We start from the raw sequence: 23,160 nt of genomic DNA on the forward strand, positions 1-23,160 counted from the left end.
ACGCGCCTCTCTCTCTCTGTGCGCGCGAGCCTTGTATGTATGTGCGTCATGTGCGCACCGATAACAGCGCTGCGTGCGATACCGAATTAAATCCTCTTTCCTCTTCAACCACTACTAATCTGGGTTTATAATCTTATAGCCAAAATATCGCCATATAACAAAGGTAGCGTTTTTTCTTGCCACCAGTTCAGTGACAGTTTGCTCCGCATCCATCTTTACCCGTTCTCTGTGCTGCACACCGGAAAAGTCATGACCATGCGCGCCACACATGCCACTGCCTAAACTGAAACTGACTGGTCTTCTTTTTATTAGCGGTGTATAAAATGGGCAAACAGATAATGGGTTGTTGTGTCCACACATTTATTTTTTTATTTTTTTATTAACTTATTATTATTTTATTTCATAAAATCGCAGCATTTTGCGTCATATAATCGCACAAGCTTGACATCGCGATTGCGATTGCGATATGATTAATCGTGCAGCTCTAATATATATATATATATATATATATATATATATATATATATATATATAAACACACACACACAGGTCTTGACATTAACACCCGCCAATCCACCAAATGCGGGAGGATTTCAGCAGTGGCGTGTAACACAGTCACTCTCCTACTAGCCACTTTGACGGGTTGAATTTTATATATAATATATACATTTTTAAACTGCAGTCTTTTAAAAAGGCAAATTATCTGAAATAATAAACTAAGTGCAATGTAGTATTGTCAAAAATATAGATTTTTCTGAAATATCAAAATACAAATACAAACCCACCTCCCCTCACTCACTCGTTTCATTTGCTCCGGATGTATATTGTTTGTGTTACGGTTGAATTTCGGCATGGGATTGCACATATTGCACATAATTTTACTCATTCCCGCAGATTTTGTCCTCACACCCAAAGTGTGCACACATAAAGCGCCTCTCAGTACTAAATTGAGTGTTTTTGGTTTTTTTGCTGCTTATTGCACTTAAACAGTCAAATACACACAACGTAATGTCAAAATGTTGGTCTTGGTGAGTATTCACATAAACACAGTCAGTTATGTTTTAAGTGAACATAAACTGTTGAGAAAGAAAACGCATGTGTAACAGTATAATGGACACCACCATACATCAGGTCTTAAAGTCACAGCAGCCTAATATACCTGCTGCCAAATTATGAGATAATATTAATATAATAAAATAATACATATATACATACATGCATATATATATACACGTATGTACATGTATTTGTTGTGGTAGATTTTCCCCTACGCACCTGACTTAAAGGGATAGTTCACCCAAAAATGAAAAGTTGATGTTTATCTGCTTACCCCCAGCGCATCCAAGATGTAGGTGACTTTGTTTCCTCAGTAGAACACAAATGATGATTTTTAACTCCAACCGCTGCCGTCTGTCAGTCAAATAATAAGAGTGATTGGGAACTTGAACAATAAGAGTAGAAAAAACTTCCACAGACGAATCCAAATTAAACCCTGCGGCTCATGACAACGCATTGATGTCCTAAGACACGAAACGATCGGTTTGTGCGAGAAACCGAACAGTATTTATATCATTTTTTACCTCTAAAACACCACTATGTCCAACTTCGTTCAGCATCCTGTTAGTGAGGTCAAAAAACGCGTTCTAATGACGGAAGTGATGTCTCGCTGATATACTTAAATGAGTGCGAGACATCACTTCTGTTGTCAGAGCGCGATCAGACCTCACTAACCGGATGTCTTCGTGTCTTAGGACATCAATGCGTCGTCACGAGCCGCAGGGTTTAATTTGGATTTGTCTATGGAAGTTTTTTCGACTCTTATTGTTCAAGTTCCCAATCACTCTTATTATTTGACTGACAGACGGCAGCGGTTGGAGTTAAAAATCAGCATTTGTGTTCTACTGAAGAAACAAAGTCACCTACATCTTGGATGCCCTGGGGGTAAGCAGATAAACATCAAATTTTCATTTTTGGGTGAACTATCCCTTTAAGTTTACCTGTTTACCTGGGGCATCTCCTAATCGACACTCAATAATATACCTGATCTTCCGGAGCGTCTCCTAATCAACACCCAAAGACTTCAGGTGCAAAAGTCTCTAAGTGCCTTCTGAAATTTTCTTCTAAAATGAGCATTTTTATCAAGCTCATATGTTTAGGTTCAGTAATTTCACTTTAATGTCAATTAATAGGTCATTTTCATTGCCATTAAAGTGAATTAAGATGAACATAAACATACAAGCTAGATAAAAATGCTCATTTTAGAAGAAAATTTCAGACGGCACTTAGAGACTTTTGCATCTGAACACTATATATATATATATATATATATATATATATATATATATATATATATATATATATATACACACACACAGTGCTCAGCGTAAATGAGTACACCCCCTTTGAAAAGTAACATTTTAAACAATTGCTGCGTCCCAATTCGCCTACTTATACTACGCCCTAAAAGTATGTACTCTTTCTGTGAACAAAAAGTACTTACTTTTGAGTGTGTAGCAAAAGAGTAGACAAGCTTTGGGACATACTAACACGTCATACAATCGCGTCTTTTCTCTCTGTCGCATCCTGTCACCGTAAACTGGCCTGTCAATCATCTTACATCCTCCACATTTCATTTACTTAATTTCCTACCGTATCGGAGAGAAATGCAGCATGTTGATATGCAGTCGCGAGCCTTTCATGTGGAGAACTCTCCTCATATTAATGCATAATGATGCATTTAAAAGTTAATGGCCATTCGGATCTTTATAAAAGTCCACATTGGTATTTGCAGATGAAAAATAACACGGATAACATGAAATATATATTTTCTATCAGGTTAAACTGATTATTAGTCACTCAAACCTCTCAGCGTCGATCGCGCGTATCCGCCATGTTTTGTAGTTTTTTAACACTTTTCACTCGTATTTGTAGTTCTGAACTGAATCCTCGTTCAACGCACAATGGGTTGTGGGCAATATTAGCCTTTATAGTGTGCACGGATCCACACTTCGAAAATCTACCGGAAATAGTAGACCATCCGGGGACTTTTGGCATACTCTTTTCAACATACTATGCTTTGGGACACACTTATTTTAAACTCACATACTATTTAGGATGGATAGTATGGACATTGGAACGCAGGGAATATCTCCACAGCAAAATGCCCAGTGTTAAATGAACACCCAAAGTGTACATATGACTCCATCTTGCCGGGTGTTAAAAATTCACACTGAAGCAGTGTTAAAGTTAATGAGATAATTGATTGATGATTGAGTGATGATTGACAATTAGTGGTGACACCTGATGATAATAAGCAGAATCATTGAAGAAACAACAAGAGAAAAAGAGAGAGACACAACAACTACAACTGACTTCCAGCCATTAAACATTATTACACTTATTATTAACCAGTTTAATTTGATTTCTGTCATACATCAACAAAAGTTCTTATTGAGAATTAACAGATGCTTAGATGTTAATGTTTTAATTAAAGTTTAGTTTGAAGTCACCATGATAGTGAAAAGCATTTCCTTTAGTTGGGCTCTTGACTCTATTTGTTAACATTAATTTATCTTTGACTGCTCCAACTTTGTGTTTGTAGAGCACATTTGTTATGGCCAGAGAAGCTATGATCTGAGCTGTGTTTCCCAAAAGTGCTGTGAACCAAAGTTGATCAATTTAGGTTTACAATGCTTTGGGAAGCACAGTCATAATGGTTGAGTTTTCTCATTGTGAAATGGTCAGATTCATTGGTGACATCCAGTATTAACTGGTGATATAGATGCTATATTATTTCTTTACAGTAAATCTCTGTTAGTGCTTGAGATCCAGCAGAGCTTTTATAATCTGAAGGTTTTTTTTTTTTTTTTAAACACACAGACATCAAGAATCAGCATATGACCCTCAACAATGGTGACAATCAAAAAAGTGCTTCATGTTGCAGTGCATGATGGGAGCCACCAATCAAAACTCATCCATGGCTCCCATCATGCATTGCTGCATGAATAAATTATGCAGCTGAATTATCCTGCGATTTTCATAGATTGTTCATGTTTGCTTTTATTTTTCTGTTGTTTTGTTGTGACAGTAGCTTGTTTTGTGATGTTCAGAGTTGATCTGTTTGTCAGTATTTTGTATTTATTTATCGTCACCGTTCTTGAGAATCAGATGCTGATTCTTGATGTCTGTGTGTGTTTAAACACTGAAGCTTCAGTGCATAGTGTATTATTCTTAAAAAAAAAAAAAAAAAGTCATACTGCTGTTGGATCTCAAGCTGTAAAATCACAGGACTACAATCGTTAATACTAAAGCTTCACATCAAGCACACATTCAGAGATTTAGACTCTAAACGACATCAGGCCATCACATGATTATTACGTCATCAAATTATATTGTGACCAGGTCCTTTTTTTCTCTGACTACAACAAATGTGCTTTACAAACACAAAGTTGGAGCAGCCAGAGAACAATTAATAATAAAAGGTAAAGAGTCAAGAGCCCAACTAAAGCAAACGCTGACCTCCTTCATGGTGACTTGAAATGAAACATTCCATAAAACATTAATTAACACCTTTTTTCTCTCTTTTCTTCAATGATTCTGTTTATTAACATCAGGTGTCACCACTAATTGTCAATCATCACTCAATCATCAATCAATTATCTCATTAACTTTAACACTGCTTCAGTGTTACTTTTTAACTCCCGGTAAGATGGAGTCATATGTAGGATTTTGCTGTGTCAATGAACACAAACATTTTCCAAAATGCTGACAAGACTAAGTTTAATATAACATCTGTTTAACTTATAACGTGAAAGTAAAGTTAATAATATAACTTTGAGAACACATTTTTCAGTTTTACTCAAATTAGGGTGATGCAAAAATGTGTGCACCCCACAACAAAAACTACTACATCTAGTACTTTGTATGGCCTCCATGATTTTTAATGACAGCACCAAGTCGACTAGGCATGGAATGAACAAGTTGGTGACATTTTGCAACATCTGTCTTTTTCCATTCTTCAGGAATGACCTCTTTTAGAGACTGGATGCTGAATGGAGAGTGATGCTCAACTTGTATCTTCAGAATTCCCCATAGGTGTTCGATTGGGTTCAGATCAGGAGCCACTGAATCACTTTCACGCTGTTCTTCTTCAGAAATCCAACAGTGGCCTTAGATGTGTGTTTAGGATCATTGTCATGTTGGAAAAGTGCACGACAACCAAGGGCATGGAGTGATGGTAGCATTGTCTCTTTCAGTATAGAGCAGTACATCTGTGAATTCATGATGCCATCAATGAAATGCAGCTCCCTGACACCAGCAGCACTCATGCAGCCCCACATAAGGACACTGCCACCATGTTTCACTGTAGGCACCATGCATTTTTCATTTTCCTTTGCGACGCCATACAGTTTTGAAGCCATCAGTTCCAAAAACATTTATCTTGGTCTGATCACTCCAGAGTATAGAGTCTTTGTCAGCATGGGCCCTGGCAAACTCTAGGTGGGATTTTTTGTGCCTGGGCTTTAGGAGAGGCTTCTTTCATGGACGGCACCCATGCATGCCATTCCTCTGCAGTGTATGCCGTATTATGTCACAGGAAATAGTCACCCCAGTTTGGCTTTCTACTTCGTTAGATAACTGCAGTGAACTTGCATGCCGATTTTCTTCAACCCTTCTCATCAGAAGACACTCCTGTCGAGGTGTTAACGTCCGTGGATGACCTGGACGCCTCTGTGAGATGGTTGCATTTCCATCTTTTTTAAATTTTTGTACCACTTTTGCTACAGTATTCTGACTGATAAGTAAAGCTTTGCTGATCTTCTTGTAGCCGTTACCTTTCTGGTGACATTTCTCTTCCATGTGGTGCCATTGCTGACAGCATGAAATGGGAAGTGGTTTTAACACCCTTTTATAGTCAACTGTCTGCTGGACACCTGTGTAATGAATAATTAGACTCACCTGTGGTTGAATTCTTGTTAAATTAGACCTTAATTTGAGTAAAACTGAAAATGTTGTTCTCTAAGTTATATTATTAACCTTACTTTCATGCTATAAGTTAAACAGGTCTTGTCATCATTTTGGAAACTATTTTTGTGTTCATTGAGACATTGTTTAAAATGTTACTTTTCAAAGGGGGTGTACTCATTTACGCTGAACACTGTGTGTGTGGATATAATGCAATGAATGGCATATTATATATATGCCATTCATTGCATTATATCCAAAATACCAAATCTTTAAAACAACTTTTCTCAAACAAACAACAACTTTTTGTTTTGATTTAAAAGTGTGAAAGTCTGCTTGGATTGAAATTTTGAGATATAATGCAAGACGTGTGCATTTTTAGTTGTGCCTTAAGTGTGCAAATACTTTATGGGGACCCTGTACATTTATCTACATCTAATGTTTACTTGCCCACTCTTACTGTAGGACCTTTGTTTGTGGTTATTGTGACTGGTACAACATTTCCTTTGCATACCTTGTTTATTTGTGGTGGTGTGAGCACATAACACTTTTAGAAGAACCTTCTGTTGGTGGGAAGTGTAAAGCATGAGTATGCAAAGGGTGGATGTGGTGAGAATGCTTAAGAGCCAGTAGATCAAAGACATCTATGTTAGTATCATCAGGAACTCTTCGATACTGCTGCAGATCTCTCAAGCTGTATTCCACTGATGTGAGTATGATATTGTTTCACTTGACACAAATGGGATTTCTATGAAAGGATTTGACATATGTGTGAACATTATTTTAGCCAGGGTTAATGTAATGAGTCAATTCCAGGATAAAGACTTAAAAATACTAGACCTTAAGAGGCATTCTACATCTAAAAGACTTGTTTTTCAATATCAACTTGAAATAATTGTTTTCTCACTCAGACACATTAACCACCACCAAAACTCGATGTACCTACAGGTTAATTTGCACTTTTACATACTAATCTTTTACAAAACTGTTAAACTTAAGTTCAAAACCTAACATACAAAACTGAATATGACTGCAATTTTTACAGTACTGCCATATTGAAATAGCCTATATTCTAAATCTGAAGAATGAATTTCATTACCATCTAAGGGAATCTTTATTTGTATCCATTGTATTGGGTCATCTCGCACCTTTTAGCAGTTCGCTTGCATGTTCCTGTGGTGCAACAAATTAATTTTTAGATGCACTAAATATCTATGTAGTCTCAATTAATTTGAGCCCATAAAATAAAATTGTGTTAGTATTAGTTTTTCGAATAGTAGAATCACACTGAAGGAAACGGATCAACTTCTCATGTTAGTTACCATAATGATGTCAGGAAAATCCACCTTTAAGAAAATACAAACAACAACAGGGGAATAGCTTGAAATCTATGAGAGAAAGTTCTGACTTGAGGAAAGCAGAGCTGAATTTAATATGGCATATTTTTTGGCAAAAAAATAAAATAAAAATACTGTAGAGGTGGCCTAAGTGCACAAATCAAGTACTTTAGTAAAAGTACAGATATCTTAAAAAAATATTACTCCAGTAAAAGTGAGTTGCTGACTCAAGAACAGATGTAGTGAAGTAAAAGAGATTTTTCATTCTACTTTAAAACCTGAAAAGAGTGGCTGAATGAGCCGAGGAGGAGGAAGTACTCTACACAGTAAAATCCCCAGAGTTAAATCAACTCTGGTCAGAGAACATTTGGTCCCTCTCTAAATAGTGTTAAAGTAACACTGAAGCAGAGTTAAAGTTAATGAGATAATTAAGCAATTCATTAAGTGATGATTGAACATTAATGATGAACACCTGCTGTTAACAAGCAGAATCACTGAAGAAAAGAGAAACACAAGAACTACAACTGACTTCAGCCACAGCCTTAGATGAAATCAACAAAAATCATTAAATCTCTGAAGATCTGATTAAACAACTCCTCAAACAGCATTACCAGCTTCACATATTACTAACCAGGTTGACTTTATTTTCAAACATCTACAGAATTAAGAATTAACAGAGGTTTATTGGTCAAGAAAAGAAAAAAAAAGAAAAAACAACGCCACCATGAAGAAGATCAGCGTTTGCTTAAGTTGGGCTCTTGGCCCCTTGACTTTCTATGTTAGATTTTTCTCTGTAACAGTGCATATGATGATGTTGTTGTAAAGCAGTGAGGTCAGTGCCTTATTGTGAGCAGAGATTAGCTGCTTTTATATGCTGATGTAGTCATTGTGATATTCCTGGATTGCAGCCAAATTGAAGAGTTACGATGGCATTTGTTTAATGGAATTAATATGTTTTTGTTGCAATTTTGTAATTGCTGAATCTCAGTCAAGAAACCAAAGAGAAAGATACTTCTTTGTGATATTCATTTAAAATGGCTTTCAGTCAACTTCAAGCTGATTTGCTTCTTCAGTCTTTTGATTCAGCAATGTACAAGTGTTTCTTGTGAAACACTATTGCAATTGCTCAAACACAAAATATTTTAAAAATATAAAAGGGTCAAGAGCATAAACAAAACAAAACAAACCCTGACCACCATGATGGTGGCATCATTTTTTGACCAATAGATCAATTAGATCTTTAGAGATTTAATGTCTTTCATCTTCAGTTGATTTAATCTAAGACTGTGGCTAAAGTCAGTTGTAGTTCTTGTGTTTCTCTTTTCTTAAGTGTTTCTGCTTGTTAACAGCAGGTGTTCATCATTAATGTTCAATCATCACTTAATGAATTGCTTAATTATCTCATTAACTTTAACTCTGCTTTAGTGTTACTTTAACCAGAGGTGGGAAGTCCTGCCATATTTTTTATTCCACCCACTGAAGCATTAATGAGATAAATAAGTGTTTAATTGAGTGATGATTGACCATTATTGAAGACACCCAGGGCTGGACTGGGACAAAAAAATGGCCCTGGCATTTTTGCTCAGACCGGCCCACCACAATCGGTCGGACACCACCCACCAGTACACCATCCTTGCAGTCCCTGTAAATATGCATACCTACTGTTCCATTCCCCAAAGCCCCTACAAAGCTGAGTAGTAAGTGCAAGTGGACCAGTGTACTCACTCTCTCTTGACTAACTCCCTGGTGATCAAAAGTGGCAGTGGAGTAGGGCCTACACACCAATGGACAGCAAAGATCAGAAAAAAAATCTTATTTTAAGTGTTTAACTTTGCATTATAATCTTGATGGACAATGTGCTCCATGTTATAAAAGCTAGTTAACCCTTAGAACATGGATGTAGAATACTGATAATTCTATAAAGAAATATTTTTTTCATTTTTTTTCAACGAAACAGACAGAAGAAAAATTATAATTTACAATTACAAATATACTTTGTTTTAAAGAGCACAAACCCCTCTTTAAGTGTCAAACATTTACCTCTTATTGTTTAGATACTCCCCATTAAAAACAATGAAAAAGAAAACTATACTACCAAATTACTCACAAAAAACGTCCTAATAAAATGATATACATGTTATTCACTTGCCATAAACAACCAAGTGTTCATACCAGAGTAATAGGGTACAAGAGCTACAAAACATAACTTTTTATAGCTGAAAAGTGAGATCTAGTAGACCATCATCACGACTAACGGCTATAAATAGACACCTATAGTCTCGTTGTGAAATAAACACATCATCAGTAATATTACATTAAAATAATAACCTGAAAAATAATTTGAAAAATCAAATTGCATCATTTCAGGTTTTTCTAGTTAATGAGAAGGGGCGTTACTGCATAAGTGAACTCTGATAGCTACAAGGGCACACTGCTAGCTACAAAAAAACAGTGCAAAATAGCTTTCGCTGTGCTATTTGACTTTAGCTGACTGAGTGACCAGTGCAGTAGGTGACAGTCTGACTTTATAATAACGACGACGATTATGTTGTCTTATAGCCTAATATTCATTAATTTAGGTAAAGCATCATCATCGTCGCATCGTGAGTCCCTCGCTCCCTCCCTCCCTGTTAATCATGTAACTACCCTGCTTACCGCTTCTATTATACTCTCCTGCTTACTCTGTCCCTCATTGGCTTCACTGTCAAACACCTATGGCTGCTCCTCTGCCTGACAGGTGTCTCCTCCATGTTCTTCTATGTTCTTGCACGTCGTCAGGTACTGTAAACTGAAGCTACTGTAACCGTACTAAACATGTCAGTAATTTTTGCACGTTGAGGCATCAACCTCTAAATTTTTTATTTTTTTTTGCCCGCAACTTCTCCGCACCCCCCTTGCACTTGCGCTTTTGTTTCTCCATCCTCCTAATCCACAGATGTTTTGGCTCTGAGCCACTGCATCTGACACACGAAACACAGGGGACGGGGTGGAGTCTGTTAAGAGATGTGATTGGGCCAGCCCAGTGTCAGTATGGAAAATGAACCAATGGGCCGCTGTCCCTGCTTTATGGGCCGGTCGTTGGCCAATTTTATGTTTTATTAAAAAAAAAAAAAAATCATATCATATCGCGGCCCCGCCCCCAAGTGGGTCGGCCCACCGGGCATTTGCCCGGTATGCCAGATTACCAGTCCAGGCCTGAAGACACCTGATGATAACAAGCAGAATCACCAAAGGAGAAAATCACTATTTTTAAGTCACCATCATTGAGGTCAGGGTTTGTTTTAGTTGAGCTCTTGACCCTTGACTTTTTAATGTTAGATTTTGTTTGAGCAGTTTTAACTGCATTAAAACCAACCAGACAAGCAAAGTTAAAAGATGATCAGGTGGTGTTGGTTATGTTTTCACTTAATCATTATTTGATCTGAGTCACTGAAGTCATTTAGAGCTCAATCTCTGAGTTAGATTTACATTATTGATTACAGCAGCACTGTGACTCTACAGCAGAAGATCAACTTTAATAAATTTTTTTTTTTTGAAAGTTGTCGTTAACACAAAAAAAAAGATTTACTTTAGACACACAGACATCAAGAATCAGCCTGTGAATCTCAACAACGGTCACAAGCAACATATACTGATAAACAGATCAACTCTGAACATTAGAAAAGCTAATAAAAAGTCACAGAAAAACAGAAAAATTTAAAAAGTGAGAATAAAGAAAATTACTAAAACAATTCAACTTATAATTTATTCATGCAGCAATGCATGATGGGAGGCATGACGAACACCACCTGATAATCTTTTTTTCTTTGCTTGTCTGGTTGGTTTTAATGCAGTTAAAAATGCCCAAACAAAATCAAACATTAAAAAGTCAAGGGTCAAGAGCCCAACTAAAACAAACCCTGACCTCGGTGATGGTGGCTTAAAAATAGTGATTTTCTCCTTTGGTGATTCTGCTTGTTATCATCAGGTGTCTTCAATAATGTTCAATCATCACTCAATTAAACACTTATTTATCTCATTAATGCTTCAGTGGGTGGAATAAAAAATATGGCAGGACTTTTACTCTCTGACCCCTGGACTACCCACCTGCTGCGACGCATTAATGCACGGGCTTACCTGGGCTTCAGCCCAGGGCCCCGGGCTGAGGGAGGGCCCCGGTGATGCCGGAAAAAATATAACCGCATTTTATAATGTGATGACTGTCCCTTTAACATCGCTTTGATTTGAATACATGTGCTGTTCTGCGCGTGAAGTTCATTACGACGCGCCGCGTCTAGCAGCAAGCAACTAAGTATCAGTATCTGGACAACGCGGACAGACCCAGTGGCGCTGCTTGTGTGCGTACACAACGCGTTTTTGCTTTGAAAAACGCGAGACGCGGGCAGTGGAATGGGGGAAACCGCAAGGTCTCGAGACGCTTTTTAAAACTTTTTTTTAACTTAGCTGAACTGATTCATGGCTTTAGAACGCCATGTTATGCATCAAGACGCGAGCGCAACGGTTCTGCACGTCCTTCTAGCGCATGTTTACATAGAAAAACAAAGAAAAAGTAGCGCAGAAAAGCGCGTTCTGTGTGAACAGCCCCAAAGAAGACAATGTGTTCGAATTTTAAAGACGTGGTGCGGCGCTACGCTTATCGACCGATGTGCGACCCTTTACTCACTGAACCCTGTCGTTAGTAGTCCAATAAAAATACAAATCATAGCCTACAAAAATACAGTTTCTGAAAACGTTCAATGAGGTAAAATGTTGAAATGTTGAAATTAACAATGAACAATACTTTTATTAACCTTACCATCTGTAATCTGAATCTTATTATAAAGTCTTACCATTTCATATAAATCCATGAAAACATAAATCCATAAAACAGTCATGCATAAAGATGACCATCTTTAAATATCTACACAAAGGCCACATTGACATTAGACACACATTGTATGTATGAATACATTATTTGCTTCCATTTTAGAACACTGATTATTATTTAAATAAGATTTATTGTATTACAGTGACGATAAAAGAGAACTGAAATCAAATGCATTTCTGATTTGTTTATATAGGCTATGTCTGCTGCATGACAATACAGTTTGCTTTCTCATGACACTAGTTTTAATTATGCAACTTTGCTGCGTAACTAATCGATAAAAGCGACCAGCTGGATATAAACTAATGCAAATACTAATGGTAGGCTACTAATGGTAACAATCATGACATTAAACATTTGGGTCGAACTTGCGTATGTTTTTGTCTTGTGTTTTAAAGATCAAAGTGCAGGATAAAAAAGTAATTTTTGCCTTAAAGAATGAATTGATTCTGAACTGCCAAAATGAGTCTTCAGCAATTCCAGTCTCACTTTCTATTACAAACCTACATAACAATGTAAAAATTTGCGTAATGGCAGCCGGTTGCTCGCGAACAACATCTATTTTGACCCGCCTTCAAAAAGCTGAGACTGGAAGACTGAGACTTCAAAAAGCTGAGACTGGAAGAGTTTGGTTTGTGTTGTTGACATGTTGACATGACATCTCTACGGTGCAAGCAAATCCACTTTGCATGCACTTCCAAAAGACAAGGACTCACGCTGGAATTGAAATGGTAAAACTGGCGCCTTTGTTACTGTTCGAATCTGCGTCTCATTTCAGAGGCTGCGTCCTCCGGAGCTCACATTTGAAGGCTGCATACATCATTAAGGATGTCTTATTTAAGAAAATTAACCATAATAAAATTGATGCTTATTCCTCGTGAGGTGCAAAATGCTGTTTTTTCTTTCTCTCAACGGTTGTTTTTCTTAAATGAGCTGGTGTCAATGACGTATACAGCCTTCAAATGCGACCTCTGGAGGATGCAGCCTTCGAAATGAGTAGCCTGTACAAATAGTTCAGACAATGTGCCAATATGTAGTTAATGCAGTGATATTTATATTTTATAACAGACCTATAGATTCGGATGTTTTGGTAATGGCATTTATTCATGCAAAATAAAAGGCTGATAACGTGCACTTTGTGATTAAGAAGATTGAGTGAATGTAGGCAGGGGTTAAATTGGGATTTGTTATGTGGGGGGGCTCTGTGGTTTCAGGCTTTCGAGGGGTGCATGTGTATGCAAAGACTACAAAATCGTATCATTTGACAAACTGTAAAATATAACAAGTTGAGAGAGCCCTCTGCTATGAACAATAAAATGCTGATCAAAATCATTATAGATGCTGGTATTGTGAAAGCTACATCTGATGACAATAAAATATTTCTGTAGGCCTGTGCCTTCTCCTTTGTGTTAGTATCAAATATAAGAGTGATGCTACCATTAAAGGACAGAATATAAATACAAAATACAGTGCTCGACATTAAGCCTGGTTTTGTGCTTGTCCTTTGGACAACTAAATTGGTCATTTACTTGTCAGAGTAAAAAAGTAGCTTGTCTGGAAAAAAAAAAAATTTACTATTATTCAAATCTTTTATTTCATATTCTTACATTTGATAAATTAAAATAGTAAGACACTATAGGGCTGTTACCAAATTAAATAATTTACACTGAAAAAGTACAACTGCGTTCAATAATATTATGAGATTCTTTAAATATTTTTGAATATACAAATAAATGTTGGTGGGAAATTTATACTTTTAAACATGAAATTAAGCCGCCAGTAGATGGCGGCAAGTGACCGTCTTAATGAGTGAGCCACTGAGTCATTTATTCAAATGAATCAAGAATGAAGCAGTTGTTTACGAATAGGCGATTGAATCTTCACTCAACCGATTCGTTCAAAACGCTGAATTATTCAAAACGGCTGAGCGCAGCTGCGAGATGCACTGCTTCTGCTTTGTTTGGAACTATTTTCGCTGCTACAATAGAACAAAAACAGGCATATTGCATCTAAAACGTAAGTGAACTACTTTTTTTATTGAACTGTTGTATGAAATTAGTGTCAATTTCGATCGAGGTGATATTCAGGAATTCAGCACTTTCGGTCGTGTGATGCTTAACTTTATCATATGTCGTAAATAGCAAGCTAAATTTGAATTTAATTGAATTTTTATTGCAACATGATAACTGAGTTTCTTTGTGTGAGCAGAGCTCATTTGTTTTGAATTCTCCTCAAGAGGTTACGTGATCCTCAACAGCGCAATATCACCGCCACCTACATCCTATCAGTCGCCACTTAAGCTAGATTAATCATTCTCGCGTTTTGGTTGTTATTGATATTTTAATCAAGCTACTTATCTGGTCAGGCAAGTAAAATTCTCTTTCACTTCAAAAAATCCACTTGCCCCGCAGTCCCGGACAAGCATATGTCGAGCCCTCGTAAGCCTATGTGCCGGGCCTCAGCCCAATTTAACCCCTGAATATAGGTAATAGTGCTGGTGGATGAAGGGCCCCCTCAAGAGGTGAAGCCCAGGGGCCCCTTGTAGTCTTAATGCGGCCCTGCCCACCTGAGAGCTTTTTTGTTAAGCGATAGTGAGATTGTGAGTAAATAATGTTTTATCACTTGAAAGAATACAACAAAAATAGATTTACAATTTGAAAATTTACATTTATGAATATAAAATCTACATAGAAAGAGAATTAGGTTTATTATAAAGCAGGCATTTGAATCCGCTGCAAAGAAACCTTTGAAGTGGACAGTTTTGAGCACTTTGGTTTGGAACTACCCTTCAATATGGCGGCCAAGAATGTTTTCAATCCTAAGTGCCCTTCAGAGAGCGATATATCCCGTTTGGAACGCAGTGACAGACTGATAACTCACTAGGGAGACAATAGATAGTCAAAAGGCATGATGACTACTGCTGCTCAGTCCACTTGGGTTTAATTGTCTATGGCAGAAGAGGGTCCTCTAGTGGCACAAAAAAGTTATTACACCGATACAGAAAATGATTCTAAAATAAATGGAAAGGAGTCGCCTTCAGTAGAACAGACGTCGTGCTAAAACATCTAATAATTGTGTTTCATTTGCGGATAAATGTCGATAAATGTTTACCTGCAATTTAATTTAGCTGGTAAAGAAATTTGACAGGAACAGCCTTACAGCAGACGCTTTTATCCAAATGGCGACTGACATATGAGGAGCCTACAAGCGATTTAGACAAGGCATTATCGCTTGAAGCAACAGTTTCGTCCAGAATATTACAAGCTAGAACAGGGAGGGATAGGGATCATATAAACGGTTTTCTGGTAGGCTATGTGTGAGTTTTTGGGGTTACCATTGTGCATGATTTATTAGTAGCCTACTAAATATATTGTCGCATATTTTTCAATATATGAAAAGTGGCAATTCCTTGTGTATTATTCAATATATTATTTCATATATATTTTCAGTATATTTACACCATATATTGATCATAAATATATGGAAATATATTTTACGTTTCATAAGGCTAACAGAATTTTGTTATACGTTCTCTAAATATTCAGTGTTGGTTCTGGGAACGTAAAAAAACGTCCAGTTTTCTTGACGTTACAGGAACGTTTTTATAATGTTCCTCAAACGTTCTTTCAACTTAATTTTGATTTAAAATTCAACATTGTTGGAACGTTGATTTGTAACATTCCAAGAACATGAAAATGTTCAGTTTCCTTAATGTTATTAGAATGTTATTTAAAGGTTAGTGTGATGTTCCTGAAACATTCTTTCAATCATTCAAACACCTGCTGTGAACAAACACTGAAAGAAAGAGAAATAAGAACACAAACTACAACTTTCTTCAGCCACAGCCTTAGATGAACTGAAGATAAAAGACATTAAATCTCTGAAGGTCTGATTAAACAACTCCACAAACAGCATTACCAGCTTCACTTATTACTAACCAGACTGACTTTATTTCTGTCACACGTCTAGAGAAGCTAGATTTAACAGAAGTTTAGATGTTTCGTTTGAGGTCACCATCATGGAGGTTGGTGGTTGCTTTAGTTGAGCTCTTGACCCCTGACTATTACAGAGTTGCTTCTTCAACAATTGCAACAATTGCTTCATCAACAATTGCAAACATTTTTCCATTGATAAGAGGATCAACATGTCTGTTTTAATAACAGACAAACAACTGCTTTATTGTGGTTTTCTTTACTTTTGGTATTGAAGTGTTATGTGAAAAGCAAATAATGAACTCAAAAATTATAGAAATTGTTTTTAAAACTGAACTGATTTATATTGGATTGTCCACAACTATTTAGAAGTAAAAATCGACTCACACATCAGCACTCATCATACAAACCTCAACAATGGTGACAATAAAAAAAATTCAGCTGCATAATTTATTCATGTCGCAATGCATGCTGGGAACCATGAATGTGTTTTGTATGCTGGCACGAAGCATGTCACCATTGTTGCCAAATGTTGATGTCTGTGAGTGTATAAATGACACAAAACAATGTTTTAAACAAAAAGTTAATAACAGTGTTGTAAATCATATTTTTTGCATTGGTTGAATATGTTACTGCATATCATTTTTTTAAAGAAAACAATTACAGAAAAAAAGCAGTTGCTTAAACAATTTTAATGCAGCCATTTGCCTGTTATTAAAACAGACGTGTTGGTCTTCTTTATCAGCGCAAAAACGTTTTCTGCAAACATCTGTAACTGCTGAAAAAGAAGCAACTTTATAATAGTCAGGGGTCAAGAGCTCAACTAAAGCAACCACCAACCTCCATGATGGTAATAAGTAATAGTAATAAGTGAAGCTGGTAATGCTGTTTGTGGAGTTGTTTAATCAGATCTTCAGAGATTTAATGTCTTTTATCTTCAGTTCATCTAAGGCTGTGGCTGAAGAAAGTTGTAGTTTGTGTTCTTATTTCTCTTTCTTTCAGTGTTTGTTCACAGCAGGTGTTTGAATGATTGAAAGAATGTTTCAGGAACATCATACTAACCTTTAAATAACATTCTACTAACATTAAGGAAACTGAACATTTTCATGTTCTTGGAATGTTACAAATCAACGTTCTTAGAATGTTGAATTTTAGATCAAAATTAAGTTGAAAGAACGTTTGAGGAACATTATCCCTTATAAAAACGTTACTGTAACGTCAAGAAAACTGGACGTTTTTAATGTTCCCAGAACCAACACTGAATATTTAGAGAATGTTCTTATAACAAAATTCTGTTAGCTGGGTTCATGTTTATAATCTGGAAACAACAGTCTAGATTGTCTTGTCACATCTCTTCACCACAGACCAAAACAAAACATGAAGGTGACAAAATGTTTAAAGCTGGTTTCCACCTTCTACAGCTTCCTCACTGTAAGTAAATTACATTTATTGAGTGATGATTTACTGATTGATGATGAATGAGCACCAAATAAACTTTTTTCTCTCTTTCACACACTGTAGTTGAGTGGGGGCGCGGCTGTAGGATATGGTATATGGTCACAAATGCAGAGCAAGGTATCTGACTTGTTTAAAACAGTTGATGATGCGACACTTACTGCGTTTCTTTCCCTGGGGGCCCCGATGCTGATCGCTCTGGGCTGCATCTTCGCTCTGATGGGTGTAATTGGCTGTTTGGGCACTTTGAAGAAAAAAAGCTGGATGCTCTTGGTTGTGAGTGTTTTTTTTGTTTTGTTTTTTTACAATCACTAGAACCAATTTCTCAATACTTGGGTCACTTTTTCACAACTCTTCCCACAGTGAGCACAACAGCAGTCTATATATGTGAGCTAAACTTAGAACCCTTTTCCATTGCTTTGGCACAAAATACATTCAATGACTACATCTGTCAAATAACATGAACTGTTCTCTCACTCACACAATAACTACCACCAAAACTCGTTGTACCTACAGGTTGATTTGCACCTTTACATACTACTCTCTCTTTTACAAAACTGTTAAACTTAAGTTCAAAACCTACAAACATACAAAACTGAATGTGATTGCAGTTTTCCACATTTTTACAGTAATACCATATTGAAATGTTTTGGAAAAGTTTTAATGCATTTTGGATGTGAAATTTACTGATGTGCTAAACTGAATGTTGGTAAAAAGAGTGTGAATATAGCCATTGTAAAAAATATATAGGCCTATATATATATATATATATATATATATATATATAGCCTATAAGTTAAATATTGTAAAAAAAAAAAAAAAAAAAAGTAAAATTTCTTGACATGAGCCATTGTAAAACTACCACCCTGTTTTAATTTCTTTCTTTCTGTCGTTTTCAATTTTATTTCAGTTTTTCGTCGTTGTGCTCATCATCTTCATTCTCCAGGTCATCGTGGCAGTGTTTCTGGTCCTCCCCTATTCTGTGGTGAGAGCAAATATATGAGACCCAGTTTTCAAAGATTGATCACAAAAAATGTCATTGTGGAGAATCTTTGGTGAAACAAACAAAATAATGAAACAAAATTAATGAAACAAAATTAAGATAAACCAAAAAAAAGCTTGAATTATCGGTTACAAAAAAAACACAGTTAATATTACAAAAATCTTTCTTTTGTTAATTCACGGCTTAAGTTATGTTGCAAAACAGGAATCGTTGGCACACAGGTTGTGGGGACATAAAAGATAATAACACACATTTGTGATTTGATAATCGTAATTTTTTTGTGTGATATATATGATTTGCTAAAATTTTGTATATATATAATTCAGTTAAATATAACTTGTTTCCATCTTTTAATTAAAAATCATTGTTAGTTCCAATATTTTAGTTATTTTGGTACATTTTTTGAAACCTTTGCTGCATCACAATTTGTCGGCTTATCCTGTGACCTATTTTGTGAAGAAAAAGTACATACGTTTGAGTGTTTAGCAGAATAGTAGGCAAGCTTTGGGACATGCTACTTCATTATAATTGCCATGGTCATATGTTTTAATGTTATTAAATAGAAAATGTTATTAAATATTAAGAAAACACAAGAACTGACTTCCAGACACAGCCTTAGATAAAATCAACTGAAAAGACATTAAATATCTCTTATAACAAACCAGGGGTGCGTCTCCCAAAGCGAACTATGGTCACAAGTTCCGTCGTTATCATTAGAGTTCAGTGGGATTATGACCAAGTTGACTAACGATGCTTTCAGTAAACGCACCCCTGACTGACTGTGTCAATCATGTCTTTTTGAAAATTAAGAGAGGCTTAGATGTTATTTAAAATATTTGGTCACCGTTATGTGGATCAGTGTTTCCTTTAGTTGGCCAGTTTGTCAAAGGAGACCATAAACTGGAACAATCAGGTGATATGGTTTACACCATCAAGAAGAAAACTTATTGTTTAGTCCCATCACTGTCTGTAAGTGGTTGTTCACTGTTAAGTTATTTTCACCAACAGTACCTTCATGCCACAGATCACACTTTTTGAATTTTAACTTTTAGACACATTATGGGGGGAAAGACATTAAACACACACAGACATCAAGAATCAGCATATGTTTCTCATCAATGGTGACATGATTCATGCTGCAATGCATGCTGGGAGTCATGAGTTTTGTTTTTTTACTACAGTGGCTCCAACATGCATTGTAACATGAAACATGTCACCATTATTGAGATTATATGCCAATTTTTGATGTCTGTGTTTTCTTAAACAAAAAAGACGAATAAAAGAAATACAATTAATTGTAAAACTATTAAAAAATGTTGTACTAATAAAAAATAGTGCAACATTTAGAGACGGACATCAAGTATCAGCATATGTTTCTCATCAGTGGTGACATGCTTTCACGTATCTTTGGAATACTCACTTCAACAAACCATTTAGGACATTCTAATTTGAAATATTATTTAGAATGGATAGTGCAAACTGGGATGCAGCACTTGTCTAGTTTTGATAGTTTGTCTTGATCATATCAATCAGTTTCAAAAAGGACAAAATCTCTCATTTTTGTAACTGAATTCAGTTATGAAGTGGAAATTAACCCTGTGCCAACCAACCTGTCTCTCATAATGTTCCATACTGGTTAAATACAGGAACAGAGCTTTATCCAAATGCTTCCTTTTATGGTTAACAGAAAGAAAAAGCTTTGAGCAGCTTAGAGAGCAAAATGATAAAAAGCCTTCAGGAGAGCTATAAAGAGAATGACACTTCAATCACTCTCGTATGGGATGAAACTATGAACAAGGTAAGACCGTCATGCATAAGCCTTCATGTATGTCAGCTGTGGTCCTTCTAATGAATATTACAATTTTCATTTTAATGAAGCTGCGTTGCTGTGGATACAAAGGCTATGAAGACTTCCCATCTATGATGACCAAGTATCATACACAATGCTGCGGTGAAACACATTCAACATGTAGTAAAGAAGAAGCTGAAAAAAAGGTACTGCCTCATCATGACCAAAATACAGCAAAAAGATCATGATTACATTATTTTTATGAAACTCTTTCATTCCTGCTATAGAAAGTAAGGGGCTGCATTCAACTGCTGTTGACCGAAAACATTCCCATTTCTGGAGCTTTGTCCTTTTTGATCGGCATTCTAGAGGTAATAATATATGTGACCCTTGACCTACCTAAACTTTTAGAAACAATTAGAACATGGGAAATGGTCCACTGCAGCATTTTTGTATTAGTTTAAAACTGATTTGATTCAAAGATTGAAATGATGTCTTTTTAGTTTGTTTTCTGTAATGGGTTTTTAATCAGACATCTTGTATGTTAGTAGTCTGTCAGCAGGAATGAATCTAAGAGAGCATTGTACTAAAACAGCAGTCAGTTCTTGACGATAAATAATAGTTATATTCAACTTCAACTCTGTTTTCCAGATTGTTGCCTTGGTCGTTTCCCTGAAAGTCTACCGATGCTTGAGACGCATACCTGATCTCCCGGGCTCCTTTGAAAATAATCTGTGATAAACAACTTTTTATAAATGTGTGCAAGTTTGTGTGTTTACATACAGTGCTTTCAGGAGGAAAAAAAATCACATTTTGTTATGAAAGGTGATGTGTGAAAAAAAAAGTTACGTTCTTAAAGCTGCTGTCCGCAATTGTTCCTCTTTGTCGCCATCTCTTGTTTGAAACCTGCAATTGCAGTCATATGCGGAACAGTTATCTGTACGTGCGTTGTGCCTCGGCAGCTACTGTGAGAAAAGGCTATAAATGTGCCGCCACCGGCAGCATCCTCACATGATATAACTGACTAGCCTCTCGACGGGACTCCTTCCTTTGTTTACGGATGTGACTTAATGATGCACAGAGGAACTGCTGCATGCTCAAATTTCCCGCGGAAATCCGCCATGTCGCTCTTATTATAAAACATTATTACAAAGCTTACTTTTGTGAATCGAGACAAGATAATGAGATAGTTTTGAACACTGGCTGGTTATATACTTGTTCAAAAGTTGATTTTGGATCATTTTTAACCAAAAAATGTTGCGGACTGCAGCTTTAAAAATATTAATTGATTTCAGTTTTACAACGCCTATGAAATATAACAAAGTGCATAGTGGCTTCTCTTTTCATTTAATGTTTCTTTTTTTTTTTTTGTAAAGACAAATCACTGAAAATATGATTCTATTATTATAAAGAACAACTGTTCAACTTTAATACTTTCCTTTAAAAATGATTAATAAACTTGATAATGAGAGCATAAAACATTGCTGTGAGAAAATCCTATTGTGGAATAATTCATGGAAAACTGTATTAAATATTTTATTAAATTATATTTTTAAGAGATATTTCTATTCCTCTAGTAAGCCTACAAACTTTGCTGCTGCTTTAACATTTCATTCTGTAGTAAACTATAAACTTTAAATATAAAAACTCATTTATGTGTTTACTGCATATTTTTATTTGCTGTTTTTTTACATTGCACTTTATATAAAAGCACCAGTCTTACATTGCTGCAATACGGCGTACATGAGGATTATTTCCAACAGTACATATTAACATCAAACTTAATAATCATCTGAACACTATCATTTACATTCATAAGAGCATTGCCTGTGTTATACTGTATTCTTTCACATCAGAGAAAATTATATTTTTTATTTACCTCATGTTGCTATTTTATGTAGACATTTACTCTTATTTCCAAGAAACTAGAAAAGCTAGATCAGTTTCAGTGCTGATTATCATTATTCTGTCACATGATTACATATCATAGCATTCACTTTCAGAATTCACAGAACATTTAGGATGTCAAAAATTGTCAAAAGTTTTAATTGAAAATTAGAGCTAAATTGATTAACAAAAGCAGCTGTTCAAACAAAAACTATAAAATTAAGGTAAAACAAAAATCCTAATTTTTCTTTAACGTCTTACAAAAAACTGCACTTTATAGGATTATTGTAAAACCTTTTCTGTAAAATGCAGCATGCATGAGCTAATATAACTACTGTATCAGCAAATACACAGTTACTGTCTTTAAATAAAGCAACATGCAGCATAACATCAGTGTTTCCGGACAGGGTTTAAATTAAGCCAGGACATGCCTTAATCTAGAATAGTTAATCGTGGCTTAAAAAATGGCTTTCTGAAACACAGATTAAGTACAGAATACTAAAACCTGGACTATGGAGTCCAGACTTAAAATAAACTAGATTAATTTAAAATCAATTTTGCTAATCTGAATTAGCATGAGAGAGGTTCCCATGTAAAACATGGAATGAACCAAGAGAAGCAAATCCAAGGAAAACAATGACAGCAGAAAAAGACTGCAATCTCAAAAAAAAAAAAAACTTTACTAAACAAGAGACAAGCAAAATACATCAAGACATTGCTGTGGGAAAAAAAGAAATGCCTGGAAATCTGTTTGTAATGAATTCTATTTAAATAGAAGAAAAGACATGTCTTCTTCTTCTGCCTCCTGGTAGGTTTAATTTAAGCCTCAGTTAGTAGCTCTAGTCTTCCTCCAGGAAATCAGTTTATTAAACTCTGGACTAGACTAAGTCTAAGACTATTTTAAACCATGACAGAGAAAGCAGATTTCT

At 35.8% G+C, this 23,160-nt stretch overlaps 1 protein-coding gene across 4 annotated transcripts; it reads left to right on the forward strand.

Annotated features, from left to right (window-relative positions):
* The first annotated feature begins 6,518 nt into the window (after positions 1 to 6,518).
* Positions 6,519 to 21,100, forward strand: LOC125271874 (tetraspanin-1-like). Of its 4 annotated transcripts, none has more exons than XM_048196160.1 (8): positions 6,521 to 6,673; positions 17,462 to 17,528; positions 17,619 to 17,828; positions 18,463 to 18,537; positions 20,243 to 20,353; positions 20,434 to 20,550; positions 20,632 to 20,715; positions 20,996 to 21,100. In XM_048196160.1, the coding sequence occupies exons 2-8, from the start codon at positions 17,475 to 17,477 to the stop codon at positions 21,080 to 21,082; spliced, it is 738 nt and encodes a 245-aa protein (XP_048052117.1). In that variant the 5' UTR covers positions 6,521 to 6,673; positions 17,462 to 17,474; the 3' UTR covers positions 21,083 to 21,100. The 4 variants fall into 4 exon arrangements, with proteins under 4 accessions (XP_048052120.1, XP_048052117.1, XP_048052118.1 ...); XM_048196161.1 differs by lacking the exon at positions 6,521 to 6,673 and adding an exon at positions 14,068 to 14,181; XM_048196163.1 differs by lacking the exon at positions 20,632 to 20,715 and having other exon boundaries at positions 6,519 to 6,673.
* The last annotated feature ends 2,060 nt before the right edge of the window (positions 21,101 to 23,160 follow it).

This window comes from Megalobrama amblycephala, linkage group LG7, assembly GCF_018812025.1.
Source record: "Megalobrama amblycephala isolate DHTTF-2021 linkage group LG7, ASM1881202v1, whole genome shotgun sequence".
NCBI lineage: Eukaryota > Metazoa > Chordata > Actinopteri > Cypriniformes > Xenocyprididae > Megalobrama > Megalobrama amblycephala.

Bases quoted from the DNA above. Each gene is read 5' to 3' on its own strand.
- LOC125271874 (XM_048196160.1), top strand. From the start codon at position 17,475: ATGAAGGTGACAAAATGTTTAAAGCTGGTTTCCACCTTCTACAGCTTC. The intron at 17,829-18,462 runs GTGAGTGTTTTT...ATTTTATTTCAG, and splicing joins AAAGCTGGATGCTCTTGGTT to TTTTTCGTCGTTGTGCTCAT. The intron at 20,551-20,631 runs GTACTGCCTCAT...TTCCTGCTATAG, and splicing joins AAGAAGAAGCTGAAAAAAAG to AAAGTAAGGGGCTGCATTCA.